The 12,359-nt window shown below is 35.4% G+C and overlaps 1 protein-coding gene across 7 annotated transcripts in view; it reads left to right on the top strand.

Moving 5' to 3' along the window:
- Positions 1 to 12,359, top strand: part of fancc.L (FA complementation group C L homeolog) — a 71,339-nt gene that overhangs the window by 40,251 nt on the left and 18,729 nt on the right. For 6 of the 7 annotated variants that reach the window (XM_018251286.2, XM_018251146.2, XM_041583641.1 and 3 more), the window contains 3 exon segments: positions 1,170 to 1,334; positions 2,465 to 2,621; positions 11,711 to 11,763. In XM_018251286.2, coding sequence (XP_018106775.1) covers positions 1,170 to 1,334; positions 2,465 to 2,621; positions 11,711 to 11,763 — 375 coding nt within the window. 7 annotated transcript variants of the gene reach the window in all.

The following is a 12,359-nucleotide window of genomic DNA, read 5'->3' as shown; positions in this document are numbered from 1 at the left end:
TAGTATCTATGTACTATGTATATTACTTAGTTAGTTGATCAGAATTGATACACTTGTCAGTTCAACACCAGAGAACAGGTAGGAGGAACTGGAAGAGGAGGACTTAGTCATAGGATAGCTAAGTATTTTTTAAATGAAACTCATCAGGTATATGTGATATTAATAGGTTAAATAAAATTAATTTGATTGTATCCTCTTCCAATTCCTCCTGAGTGCATCGATTGACAAGATTGAACCAATTTGGGCTGCAATCACAATTTGGAGGTATTCTTGGTCACTTATAAATGCTGAGCCTGGGGCAAGTGCACCCATACTATTGATCATATATTGTGAGCAAAATTTTAGTTTTTAAGATTAGTTGGTATTGGCTTCAGTTCAAGTTATATTCCAGGTCTGGGGCATTTGTTCGCATACCTTTAAACTGCCAGGGTGAACGAAGGAGGTTGGAATATTTCATTGGTGATACACCTTGTTTGCCAGTGCATGGCTAGGGTTGCCACCTGGCCGGTATTTTACTGGCCTGGCCGGTAAAAATGATGGTTGATCCCAATGTTATTAATAGTGAAAAAAGATAAATATATAGGAAGGCTGGTATTTTTTTCCAGAAAAGGTGGTAACACTATGCATGGCATCAATGAATAATCATGTAGGGTCACAGCCTGTCTTCCTTTCCATCTGTTCTGATCATTCGGGATGTTGGCCGAACATGTAGAAAGGTAGCCATACTGTTTGCAGCCCCTCACATTGTATGTCTGTTTGGCACTTAGACTGGTAGATCAGATACTTTATGGGATAGGTCTGTGTATGGAAGCCATTACTCAAACTGGAAATAAGAAACGTGCTGAGTTCTCAAAAAAATGCAGCAGAGCAAAGAACCAAAAATGAAACTTTTGCAGGGAACAAAAACCTACCTCTTTCTTAGTGGTATATCTTATACAGCTGTAGCCCAAAAAAATGCATTATAAAGCAGCCTGCCTTCCCACAGTATGCAACAGCAAAAAGTACATAATAAGGCATACGAAGCATAACAGTCACATCTGTCAGCATCCAGATAATTGTGGCCTACTTGTATCCCATTATTAGGTTATAATATACAATAAAAAGCGGGATAAGATATTTATTGAAAAGCAAATGAAAATATACTTTACATTTACATATTTTTTTTACAGGCTTTCAGGAGATTATGTACGTGCATTATCCCTTAGGTGCATCCCAATTCTCACATTGCCTGACCTAGTCCCTTTACTTGAAGCACTACTTAAGTATCATAGTTCTGAACCAAAGGAAGTTCTTGATGATGAGTTCTTAGACCGTATAAATAATGCAATACTGAGGTAAGCTTGGCGGCTGTGTTTGAGTATATTTAATAACTAGAGAACTGGCAATGCTACTTTGCACTTTAGATATTATTCTAAGGGATTTTGTCAGCATCCTCCATACTAACAAAATAATTCAGGATACGATATTGCAGTGTCATTTGTAAATGTGTGAATATAAACAAAGAACAGCAGCCATTTGAATAGTTATTGAGTGACAAAAGTTGGGTGTGTGAACAATTATTGAGTAGTAGGAGGCACCACATGTTTTGATTGATTGATTGACCAGTGATCTACTTATTTGCCTGTTGGGCAACACTGATGGATCTACTCTTACTCTTAGCTTAATACCAAAAATAGGTTGGATTTTAGTGGCTTTAGAGGTATTTAAAACTGCGACTAAACTCAAAAACTCTGAACAATTCGATAAAAAATATGAATACCTTGAAAACCCCTACCAATTTGAGTATTTCTGAGAATTCCTAGCGAAAAAAAATTACGAAGCAACTTTTACCTGGCAAAGTTTTGTATTAGTGGTTTTTACACTTAATAAATCTCAAATTTTTAGACCTATTAAAAAAAAAAGAGAAAACCACATGGAAAAAATAAAAATTCAATTGTTAGTAAGTGGGCCCCCTAGTTTCTGCAAATTTTCTTCAGAAAAATAACAACAACAAAAACACACACAGGACTCAGTGAAAAAGCCTTTTTTTTAAATTTATTTATTTATTTTTGCAATTTGCACCTGAGTTCTGCTTCATAAATGACCCCTCCCATGTTTAAAGTAGCATTACTCATTATGTTACTTTTTACGAGCAATCACCTCTTTTTGGCATACAATTTTTATACTTTTGGGCTCACGTTTGCAATAGTCTTGATTGTATACAGCTTTCCTTGGACTTGTTTGGTGTATTTGAATTCTACTTTTTACACACCTTTGTAAATATGCCCCATCTGCTAAGAAACTAGAGCCCTTTGTGGGTGATGGGAACTGCACTGTAAGATGTCTATTTTGAAACAATAAGCCCAACAATTTGATGTCATTTATTGAACAGTGTATTGCACCAATTTCACACACTGTCTGTTTTTCGTTTGCCAGTAAACACTTTTGACGTAAATATATTTATTTTTATTTCTTATAAAAAAAGGAAGAAGATATTGCTAAGTGAATCAGCAGTACTTAGCTTGTGGCTTCGTCATTTGCCGAGCCTCGAAAGAGCTGTGCTGGATCTATTTCAGAGATTAATTGCCATCCAAAGCAAATCATTGAAAGAAATGGAACAGATTATAAATGATTCAGTCTTGGTAAGTGCTTCAGCCTCAAAGAACCAAGCCGTTTAGATTTTCCTGTAAAGAATAAGAGAATTTCACAATTGTCTCTGATGTACAAAGTATCCTAAAGCAGTTGGATTTTCCAAGTTTCTCCTGAATGCACGGAACCTGTATTTAAGCATTTCTGAAAAATGTCAGTGTTTTGTAATGTCCTGATCATTATACATAGTCTTTATTCTTTGGAGAGCATGCTTTTCAGTTAACATTTTGTATTATTCATTTGAACATATGGTTAGTCACTTCAGGTTTAAATTATGAACCCGCTACATCTTTACTATCCGTCTGTTTATAATATACCAATTATTAAGGTATTTTTGTTAGGTTAAGAAATTAAGGAACTGAGGTGTTTTTGCTCCTGGTTTTCTACTGCCTTTTGTACTTTCTTTTAAGCATTCTGTAGGTATTCAATAAAAGAGTAGGGCTAAATATCTCCACCCCCCCAATTTTCCATTTGCAAGAATCATTACACAGATTAAAACGCAAATCATCCTAAAATGAAAACACGTAAAAAAAGGATAGAAAAATGTAATTTTAGGTGCAACATATATTATTGGCTGTTATGAATTCTTTGGAACACAGTTTGGTACATAAACATGTTTCTGGCCAAAAGTACCCCTGAACCCTTCAGCCCATTATTACCTCTCTCACACATAAACACGGTTAAAATAAAAATGTCATCTTATTGAAATAAGAAACATTATATACTGTTTATTAAATAATGTGCTGTGTAAAGATACACTACAAATGGCACAATTAATCATTATACACAGCCAAAGAGCACAGAGGTACTAACTACCCACCTAATAGATGTTCACATAAAAGCTTATTACAAAACCTTTTACTTTTACCATATCCATTTACTAATGCAGCGTCCCAGAAAGAATGGCTTGTGAATAAACTATTTTGTCAATGCAATCACTAATTAGTTATTAAAGCAATGTTATTACAAGCATCAGATTGATTTTCTGTCCTCATCCTAATTAATCAAGTAGCTTGTAGCACTATAATGTGTCCAATTAAAGAGCTGTAACTTACTCCTGTAACATTCGAAAATATGTAACACAGATAAGCTTTTTTAACATTTTTGGTATAATGGTATATATAAATATATGAAAGGATAATGCCATAATATAACTGAATTGTTGATTCACCCGTAGATATTTTGAAAAAGGGCACAAATGCATGCCTTGTAAAAGGGAGGTCATTTAATAATTCCCCAAATGTAAGTGCAAAATCGCCGAAATGCCTGGTTTTTGTACTTTGCAGTCTTCCTCCATGTTGTAAGGGAGTCCTAGGAAGTTGCACATAAACATACTAAAATGTATAGTATTGTAAGAATGGTAAAATTGCAAATTTCTTCATTGTAGGAATACCGTTAGAAGGGTTAGATGCCCTCCTAGCTAGCGAGGAAACACAGTTTCTTATAAAGTACTAGTTTAAAACAGAGACTAGTCAGAATACCATTTTGGAGTAGAGAAGGAATTTTCCCATTTTTAATTGGTGATAATGGCATACATTTTCCATATTTCTATTGATCCATTTTCTCTCAGATACGTTTGACATAAGCAAAAGGCTTAACTTGTATGTAAAACATTTTTCTGAAAGCATAATGAATTGACCAATTTATCAAACCAGATAGATGTACCAGTGTGTTGGTGGGAGCAGTCAAAATCATCCATTTTTAGTACGGTAGGTTTTGGTACATGGTGCTGCATTCCTATAAAAATCCATAGGAACGTGTAATTTTTACTGGCAGGAGGCAAAATTGCCACATTCTTCCCCAGCTCAGTGGTGCCCGCTCTCCTGAAAAAGCCATGATCATAGTGAAACAATCGTTGAGGTGTATGGCGATAATCAACTAGAGGCAAGCCTCCTCCTGGTTTGCACAGCAGTAAACAGTGCTAGATCTCATTAACTGGAAAGCAACATCTTACTTTGGTTCTCTTTAAACATCTGATGGAATATAAGTGTGGCCACATATTCAAATACAGCTTTCCATCTGGTGGCTCAGTATTATGCTTACAATGTTAACATGCAATTAGGAGCGCCTTTTTAACACTGTACCTTCTACTAGAGTACTGCTAGAGTACTGCTACTCTGTCTGCACCCCATGGAATGAAGTGATTTTTTCCATGGATAGTTTTATTCAAACTATGCTTGATCACTTAAAACCCCTACATGTATAGTGGAGAAGATACACACTAAAACTGCAAAAAAAACTTTTTGGATATGTTGTAAAATTCATGAACACTGCGTATATCTAATATAAGTGCTTTTTGTAGAATGGAGGGGGCCCTCCTTCATTGTATATTGCCTTGTTTATGCACATTATCTAGTATGAACTATTGTTTTGAGAATATTAGACTCTTTTGTTGTGGTGGTAATACAATATAATAGTTATTGTTCTGAGATCCTAACTCTAGTGTATGTTTGGGCCAAGCTGTTTACTACTGTCATGTAGGGGGCAAGGTTGGTGCAATCCCTTCTATAGGCTGATTAAAACTGATAAAACCACTATAGCCTTTTAAAGGATCACACCACTTTCAGCCCAGTGTGACTGACACAATCAGACAGGACCATTGAAAATTTAATACAAGCCTCCTTATGGAAATATAAATAGCATTCAAAAATACTGTACATTATCTAAATATCAAATTACTTTTCACTATCACCCTCACAGCATCTGCCTCACTTAATCCTCTTTTCATGTTGAAGTTGGATCAGATTGTGATTGACAGTTAGGTCTAATACTTCTTTGGGGGGGTGCTCAATTTCCTAGTAGATGTACTTGATCTAAATCGAATAACCGACTCCAGCACAAACAATATCTTTGTTAAGGAAATAACAGACTGGCACAAATCCTGCATATAGATGGATAGTATTTTGAAAAAGTGAGCTCTAATACATCTTTTAGGCAAGGGAAGAACCAAAATACTGTATATATTTGAGCTAACTTTCAATCAAATCAGTGTAACTTTACATTATCCAATATTTCTATTAGCACGCAATGTCTTTGGATGTCTGTGTACATTTAACTATAAATAGTCAAGGACTATAGAGGAAGTTAACATTTATCACTAGATATCTTTTCCAGGGCTATAGAGTTTACATGTAGCAACCGCACAACACAAAAACTGGATGAACTTTGTTCTTTCATGAAAAAGAAACTTGATATTTCCTGCATTGCACCTGGTATGTGGGAGTAATTTCAGTGTGATGGTCTAGTTACTTCTATTTTATATGGTGTGCTGTTAATTTGCTTTTTCCACCCCTTGAGAATGAAACAGAATTAGTTCTAGAAATTCTATAGTGAGTTAGGAAGCTATAAAATAGAGCATGTTTTTGTTTCCACTTGAATCCATAGTTCTTTAAAAGCAGAGTACAGATCCTGTGCATACTTGGTTGAAGAAGGAACACAGAGTTGCTGACAACATTGTTTCTTTAGAAATTCTTGATAAACTGTGGTTGTTCTGTATTTCTCCTAGAAAGATTTAATACACAAGTTTTAATCTCTAAATTGACATTATATGCTGTAGAGTATATACTTGGTATATGGCAGCCATATATGAACATGGAAGCACATGGGGGCACAGTAATTAGCATTTTTAAGAGAAATGTACTTGAGTTCTGTGAATTACTTAGGATTGCAGACTAGGACCTTGCTTTTCAATTTGGATATGGATACTTCATGATAGAGGTTGTTCATCTATGAGTACTACGATTTTCCATTTTAAATAATTTTTTAAACCTAAAAGAATTATATTCAGACCAGAGGAGGAATCTCTTGGATTACCTCACTAGGAACATTATTAGTCAGATATGAGTCTTCTCATTAGTGCTATTTTCTGCCCGAGCACAGCAGGATGTAAAACACCCACTGTGTTATTTAGGCATAGGAGTAAGTTCACATTCCCATCTAATATAATGGAAGTGGGATCAATAAAGTATCAGTACTGTTAGATATAAAATAAAGGCATACCATATTTTTTCCATTATGACTTGTTTGACAGCATCACTATTTTCATTGTAAACTGCTTAAAGTGATACTGACCCTAAAAATGTTCTTTTCAAAATATTAATCTATATTAAGGGGCACATTTACTTAGGGTCGAATATCGAGGGTTAATTAACCCTCGATATTCGACTGTCGAAGTTAAATCCTTCAACTTCGAATATCGGAGTCGCAGGATTTAGCGCTATTCGAAGGAATAATCATTCGATTAATCGGATTTTAATCCCCATAGGCTAACATAGGTTCAGTAGGTTTTAGATGGCGAAGTAGGGGGTCGAAGTTTTTTTTAAAGAGACAGTACTTCGACTATCGAATGGTTGAACAGTCTAATGATTTTTAGTTTGAATCGTTCAATTCGAAGTCGAAGTAGCCAAAAAAATACTTTGAAATTCAAAGTATTTTTTTTTTATGCTATTCCTTCACTCGAGCTAAGTAAATGTGCCCCTAAAAGTTACCTATAGGTCATGTTAATTGTTTTTCACTGATAGTTCTGCTTTTGTGAGTAATTGTTACTTGAAGTTCCTTAACCTGACTGTTTTGCCAACCTGACTATCCCATCTTCACCTGTCAGTTAGTGTTTCTAATGCTCCTGCTGCACAAATATGGCAGCCCCCTTATAGAGGAACATGGGGGTTAGAAGGGTAATGTAAAAGCATCTGGCAAATGCTTTTATGGCAAAATGATAAATTCTATGCAAAGATGATAAATCAAAAAAAAGGTTATTTTCTGTTGTCGGGATCTCTTTAAGATGAAAACGACTTTCATCCATTTGTATGCATGTAGGCATATTTGTATTTATATATTCACAGGGGTTTGTTAAAGAACCAGTGACACCAAAAAACTACACATGCATTTAAATGAAATATACTGTTAGGCTAGGGTCTAACAAGCCGACAATCCGCTCCTCCGCTGCTGCTCTGCTATTCCATGAGAGTGCACCCAAATATGTCTGTGAACATTCTCATTCATCCAGGTCATGGTATATCTGTAGAAATGAGTCAAATCAACTGGACTTGGAGTTTTTTTCCCTTGAAGATGTTTCACCAGTCATCCAACCGGCTTTCTCAATTCAGAATTACTTATTCTGAATTGAGAAAGCCAGTTGGATGACTGGTGAAACGTCGGTAAGGAAAAAAACACAGCAAGTCTAGTTGATTTGACTTATTTCTACAGAGGCACCCAAATACATTGCCTTGGCTTAGGTGCAGACAGATGCAGAGTATTTCAGCGCAGAAATGCTTCATTTTACATTTTGCACTGAAATTCTCTGCATTTGCCTGCAGTGTATTTGGGTGGCAGCAGATCAGCAATGGAAAAGTGGATTCTCTGCCCTCATTTCTTCACAGTCACAGGAAATTAATCATTGTGTTCTAGATTAACCGTGACTATCCCCAGTGATACTAAAAAGTTCAATAGAATATATACACTATATACAAACTCAAATAATACAATGTGCCATTTATCAGGTTATAATTTATATAATCTTCTGACTAAACATAACTGTATATCGGGTTTGGAGACAAATCTGGCAAGACCAAAGCTCTTAATATAAGATTGCCCCACGAAACACAAACAGCCCTGAATTTTACATTTCAATGAAAAAAACTGTGATTTATTTCTTTAGGGATACATTTGGCTAATAATTGTGATACTTTGGTATAGTTTAGGATTATTGGTTTTGTCCAGAAATTGAGGACATTTTTGGAAGAATGGATCCACATATCATGGATAGGGCATATATGGACCATAAAAATGAAATTATTTCCCAAATTTCTTTGGAAAATTCTGTTTCTTTTCAACTCAAGATGTCAAAAGATTTTGAGAATAAAATGTGTTTGGAATAGTAAGGCCCCCAGAGTAACTGCTCAGTTCTGTATAGACCTAAATCCCACTGAGGGTTGGGACTGCCTAATTGCTAGAATTACTATAAAGTGGCAAAACAACTCCAGTTTACTTTATTACAGAACGATATAGACTCCCTACTGTGGGTGTCTTTGGAAAATGGGTATACTTATCCTTATATAGCTTTGTCATACCTAGGGTTATTAAGGGAAAATCGACCCAAAAATAAAAGCCGGTCTTGCCCACTTTCTGGCTCAAAGGGGCAAAGTGACATCCAGAGAATTCTAAATTCCAATTACTCTGGTGGGTTTCACCTTGGTAAAATCTCTGACTACTCCCAGAGGCCCTTGCACTCTAGACGCTCTTATTGTGCATTTCCATCTTCCGGCTAAGGAAAAGTTCAGAGCATCCCAACTTATACATTTTGTGCCCAAATGCTGGAATACATCTCTGTTCTATGACACTCTCTGTTCCCTTTATGCAATATGGTGTTTGAATGTGGTTGCACCTATGGGGCTATAACAATTTTATTTAATATGTTCAACACATCAGAACAGATACTTGATATTGGTTACATAAAAGGAAAAATAAATGTTCATAGAATCTTATTGGTTAAAAAAGAATATTTTTGGTGAGTTTGAATTTTGTTTAAAATAGAATTAAGGTTAGCCACCATAATGCGTGCTCATTTCTTTCTCTTTCTAAAAGCTCAAATTTGCATATGCTGAGAAGTTTAGTTTTATGAACACTAGGTGGCAGCATTGCAGCTTATTCAGTTTCCCAAAAAAACAAATTACACACATGCAAGTCAACCCAAAAAGTAACATTTGCCTTATAAAATAAATAATAAGCAATTTTCCAAAATGCGTTTAAAAAAAAAAAAAAAAAAAAAAAAATTGTAAATACAGTTGCTAATGAAAGCCACATTTGCCCAACTCCAGGTTGTTATTATTTAAACAATGTTGCAAACATCTTAGTTCCCAAGCAATCAGCTGTGTCTTGCATTGTATCAACAGTCAGCCACCAAGGCAGAGAATAAAAAGGGACAAACACTCAATAGCATTACATATACAAATAATTTAAAAAAAAAAAAAAAACTAAGAAAATTACAAAGAAAAATTGTAACAAATGTATTTTGCAAAGTTGCTTAGAACTATGTTTTCTTTTACTAGGCAACATTTATTTTTTGGGTTGACATTTTAGCCCTTGAGTAATCTTATTTCAAGTAGACACCCAGTGGTCCTATTTAAAATAATATAAAAACACAATACAGTGCCAAGTAGTTTAGCATATATTCAATTATAAAAATATTATAAAAACCTGTCTTACAGTATGTGCAATAAATGTACATTACATAAAAAGCATAGGCATATCAATAACATTCATTCAAGTTATGTACAAAATGCACTCCAAAGTTTATACTTTAAAACTTGGAAAATCTAATGCCTAGAAATTGAAAACAGAGAGAGAATGTACACCAAAAATAAAGCAACTACATTATCTATGTTCCAAAAATGAAACAAAAGAACAAGACTTGTTTAGTCCCCAAGGGGCTACAGAGTTCTAATCCCAAAAAATATCTATTTGTAGACACATGCGGTCCCAATCCCTACCTCTGTTGGATTTGGTAACTAAATCAATCCCCTTAAATCTCAAAGTAGGTAATCTATGTCCTTTCATAAAGGGATGCACTGAATCTACTTTTTTGGATTCGCCCGAACCCCCGAATACTTCGTGAAAGATTCAGCCGAATATCGAACCAAATCTGAACCCTAATTTGCATATGCAAATTAGCGATGGGAAGGGGAACACTTTTTTTTATGTTTTTATGTCAAAAACTTGGACAGCTTTTCATCACCCAATGGTTATCTACCATAATTGTAACTGCAGAAGAACCAGTTGTATATCTAGATGTTGCAATGAACCCATTTTGATGTTCAGCGACCCATTTCTGATCTAAGTTTACGCTTGCGTTAACTGATTCACAATAACCCCTTTTGTAGAAATCATTTAAAAGTCTCATGCAACAGTGTTCACAAACATCACTATCAGAGTTATTTTTCATCATGTGAAAAAGGTACCGCCCTTTTTGTACTTGGTGTACGAAAGCTGGTGAAATCTATAATGGTATTCCTATGTGTGTTTCCTGAATTATTTGTACACCAAATCATTTCTTTCTTTGAAAACCTCTATATCCAAAAATTCCATCCTCTGCATATCAAATGAAAGTGTAAATTTCATCGGGGTACTCTATTTGTTATGGCTTTTCACCATATTCAATAAGTCAGTACAGGTATAGGATCCCTTATCGGAAACCCGATATCCAGAAAGATCCGAATTACGGAATGGCTGTGTCCCATAGACTCCATTTTATCCAAATAATCCAAATTTTTAAAAATGATTTCCTTTTTCTCTGTAATAATAAAACAGTAGCTTGTACTTGATCCCAACTAAGATATAATTAATCCTTATTGGAAGCAAAACCAGCCTATTAGGTTTATTTAATGTTTAAATGAATTTCTAGTAGACTTAAGGCATCAAGACCCAAATTACAGAAAGATCCGTTATCCGGAAACCCCCAGGTCCCGAGCATTCTGGATAACAGGTCCCATACCTTGTGTTTTAACCCCATATAAAGTACTAAGCTATTTGCTACAAATCCCTATTGCTTTGTTCCCTTTATAAAGGATATATTTTTTGATACAAGTTATGTTTGCATCATTCTGTTGCTTAGGTTCCATATCAAGTATTGGGGAACTCTAAGGAGTTGTCATTCATAAATATTCCCAACAAGATGCATAAAAACATGCATATAACATAGGCATACAGTAAATCAGGTGTGCTGGAACATTGCACTAACTCTTCTTAAAAACTCCTCCAGTTGACATTTGTGACATTGATGCATATTTTATTGCAATGGCTGGATAGAGTATCTTCAACCCTCCAGGAGCACAAAGTAGTTTAAAACTCTTGTTCTATTTTTCTGTAGCCTCTGGGAATCATGTGAGCTGCATCCTGTTATTAGCAGCAAGATTCTGTGTTTGTCTTTGGTAATGTCACAGCTCAGTAATCTCACTGGAGTCTAGCCTTTTATAGACTGTCCTTCACATTAAGCTACTTTGTTTATATTATGGACTCCTACATTCTCTTCTGTTTCTGCCTTTTTCATTCATATGTTTTCTTATGTTTCTGCATTTTTCATTCATAGGCTCAAGCTGCCCAGGACCCATTCATATTTAGGATTATTGACAATATTTTCAGGTATTACACTTGTTTTTTTCATGACATAAATGCATCTTCATCAACAGGTAGGGTGGGAAAGTTGAGGACTCCAAAAGTTAGTGCTGAAGTGGAGGCCATTGCCCACAGGTCCCCAGATGTGGAAATTGCTTTAAGTGTTAAGTTATTGACACAGTGTATATCTCTTTAAAACTGTATGTGGAAAAGGCTGACTTGCTGTGATCTACAGTGCCCAATAAAGATCTAATGCCAGATCACAATCTTCCTTTTGGGCACATACATGCTTTGATTGATCTGATATGCCTAGATGTACAGCAGCCATATAGAATTAAAAAATCTCATCTCTCGGTGGTGCCTGTTTCTCTGGCTTCTGAAGTGAGCTCCCCAGTTTTGGAAAAGTTAGATTGTTCTTGTATTGTATTAACTGGAAATATATCCAGAAAGAGCAGGATAAGAGGAAGACCATTTCCTGTAGAGTTGTTTTTTAGTGGACTTAAGGAAAGGTAATGCAAATTCAAAAAGATCCTTTATCTTGATAAACTCAGATGGCAAGCACTTTGGGGAGATTTATTTGCCCGGCAACTAATCGCCTCTTCTTCGGGCGACTAATCTTCCCG

The sequence above is a fragment of the Xenopus laevis genome, chromosome 1L (assembly GCF_017654675.1).
Source record: "Xenopus laevis strain J_2021 chromosome 1L, Xenopus_laevis_v10.1, whole genome shotgun sequence".
NCBI classification, from domain to species: Eukaryota; Metazoa; Chordata; class Amphibia; order Anura; family Pipidae; genus Xenopus; species Xenopus laevis.
This window is presented reverse-complemented; position numbering and strand designations above follow the sequence as displayed.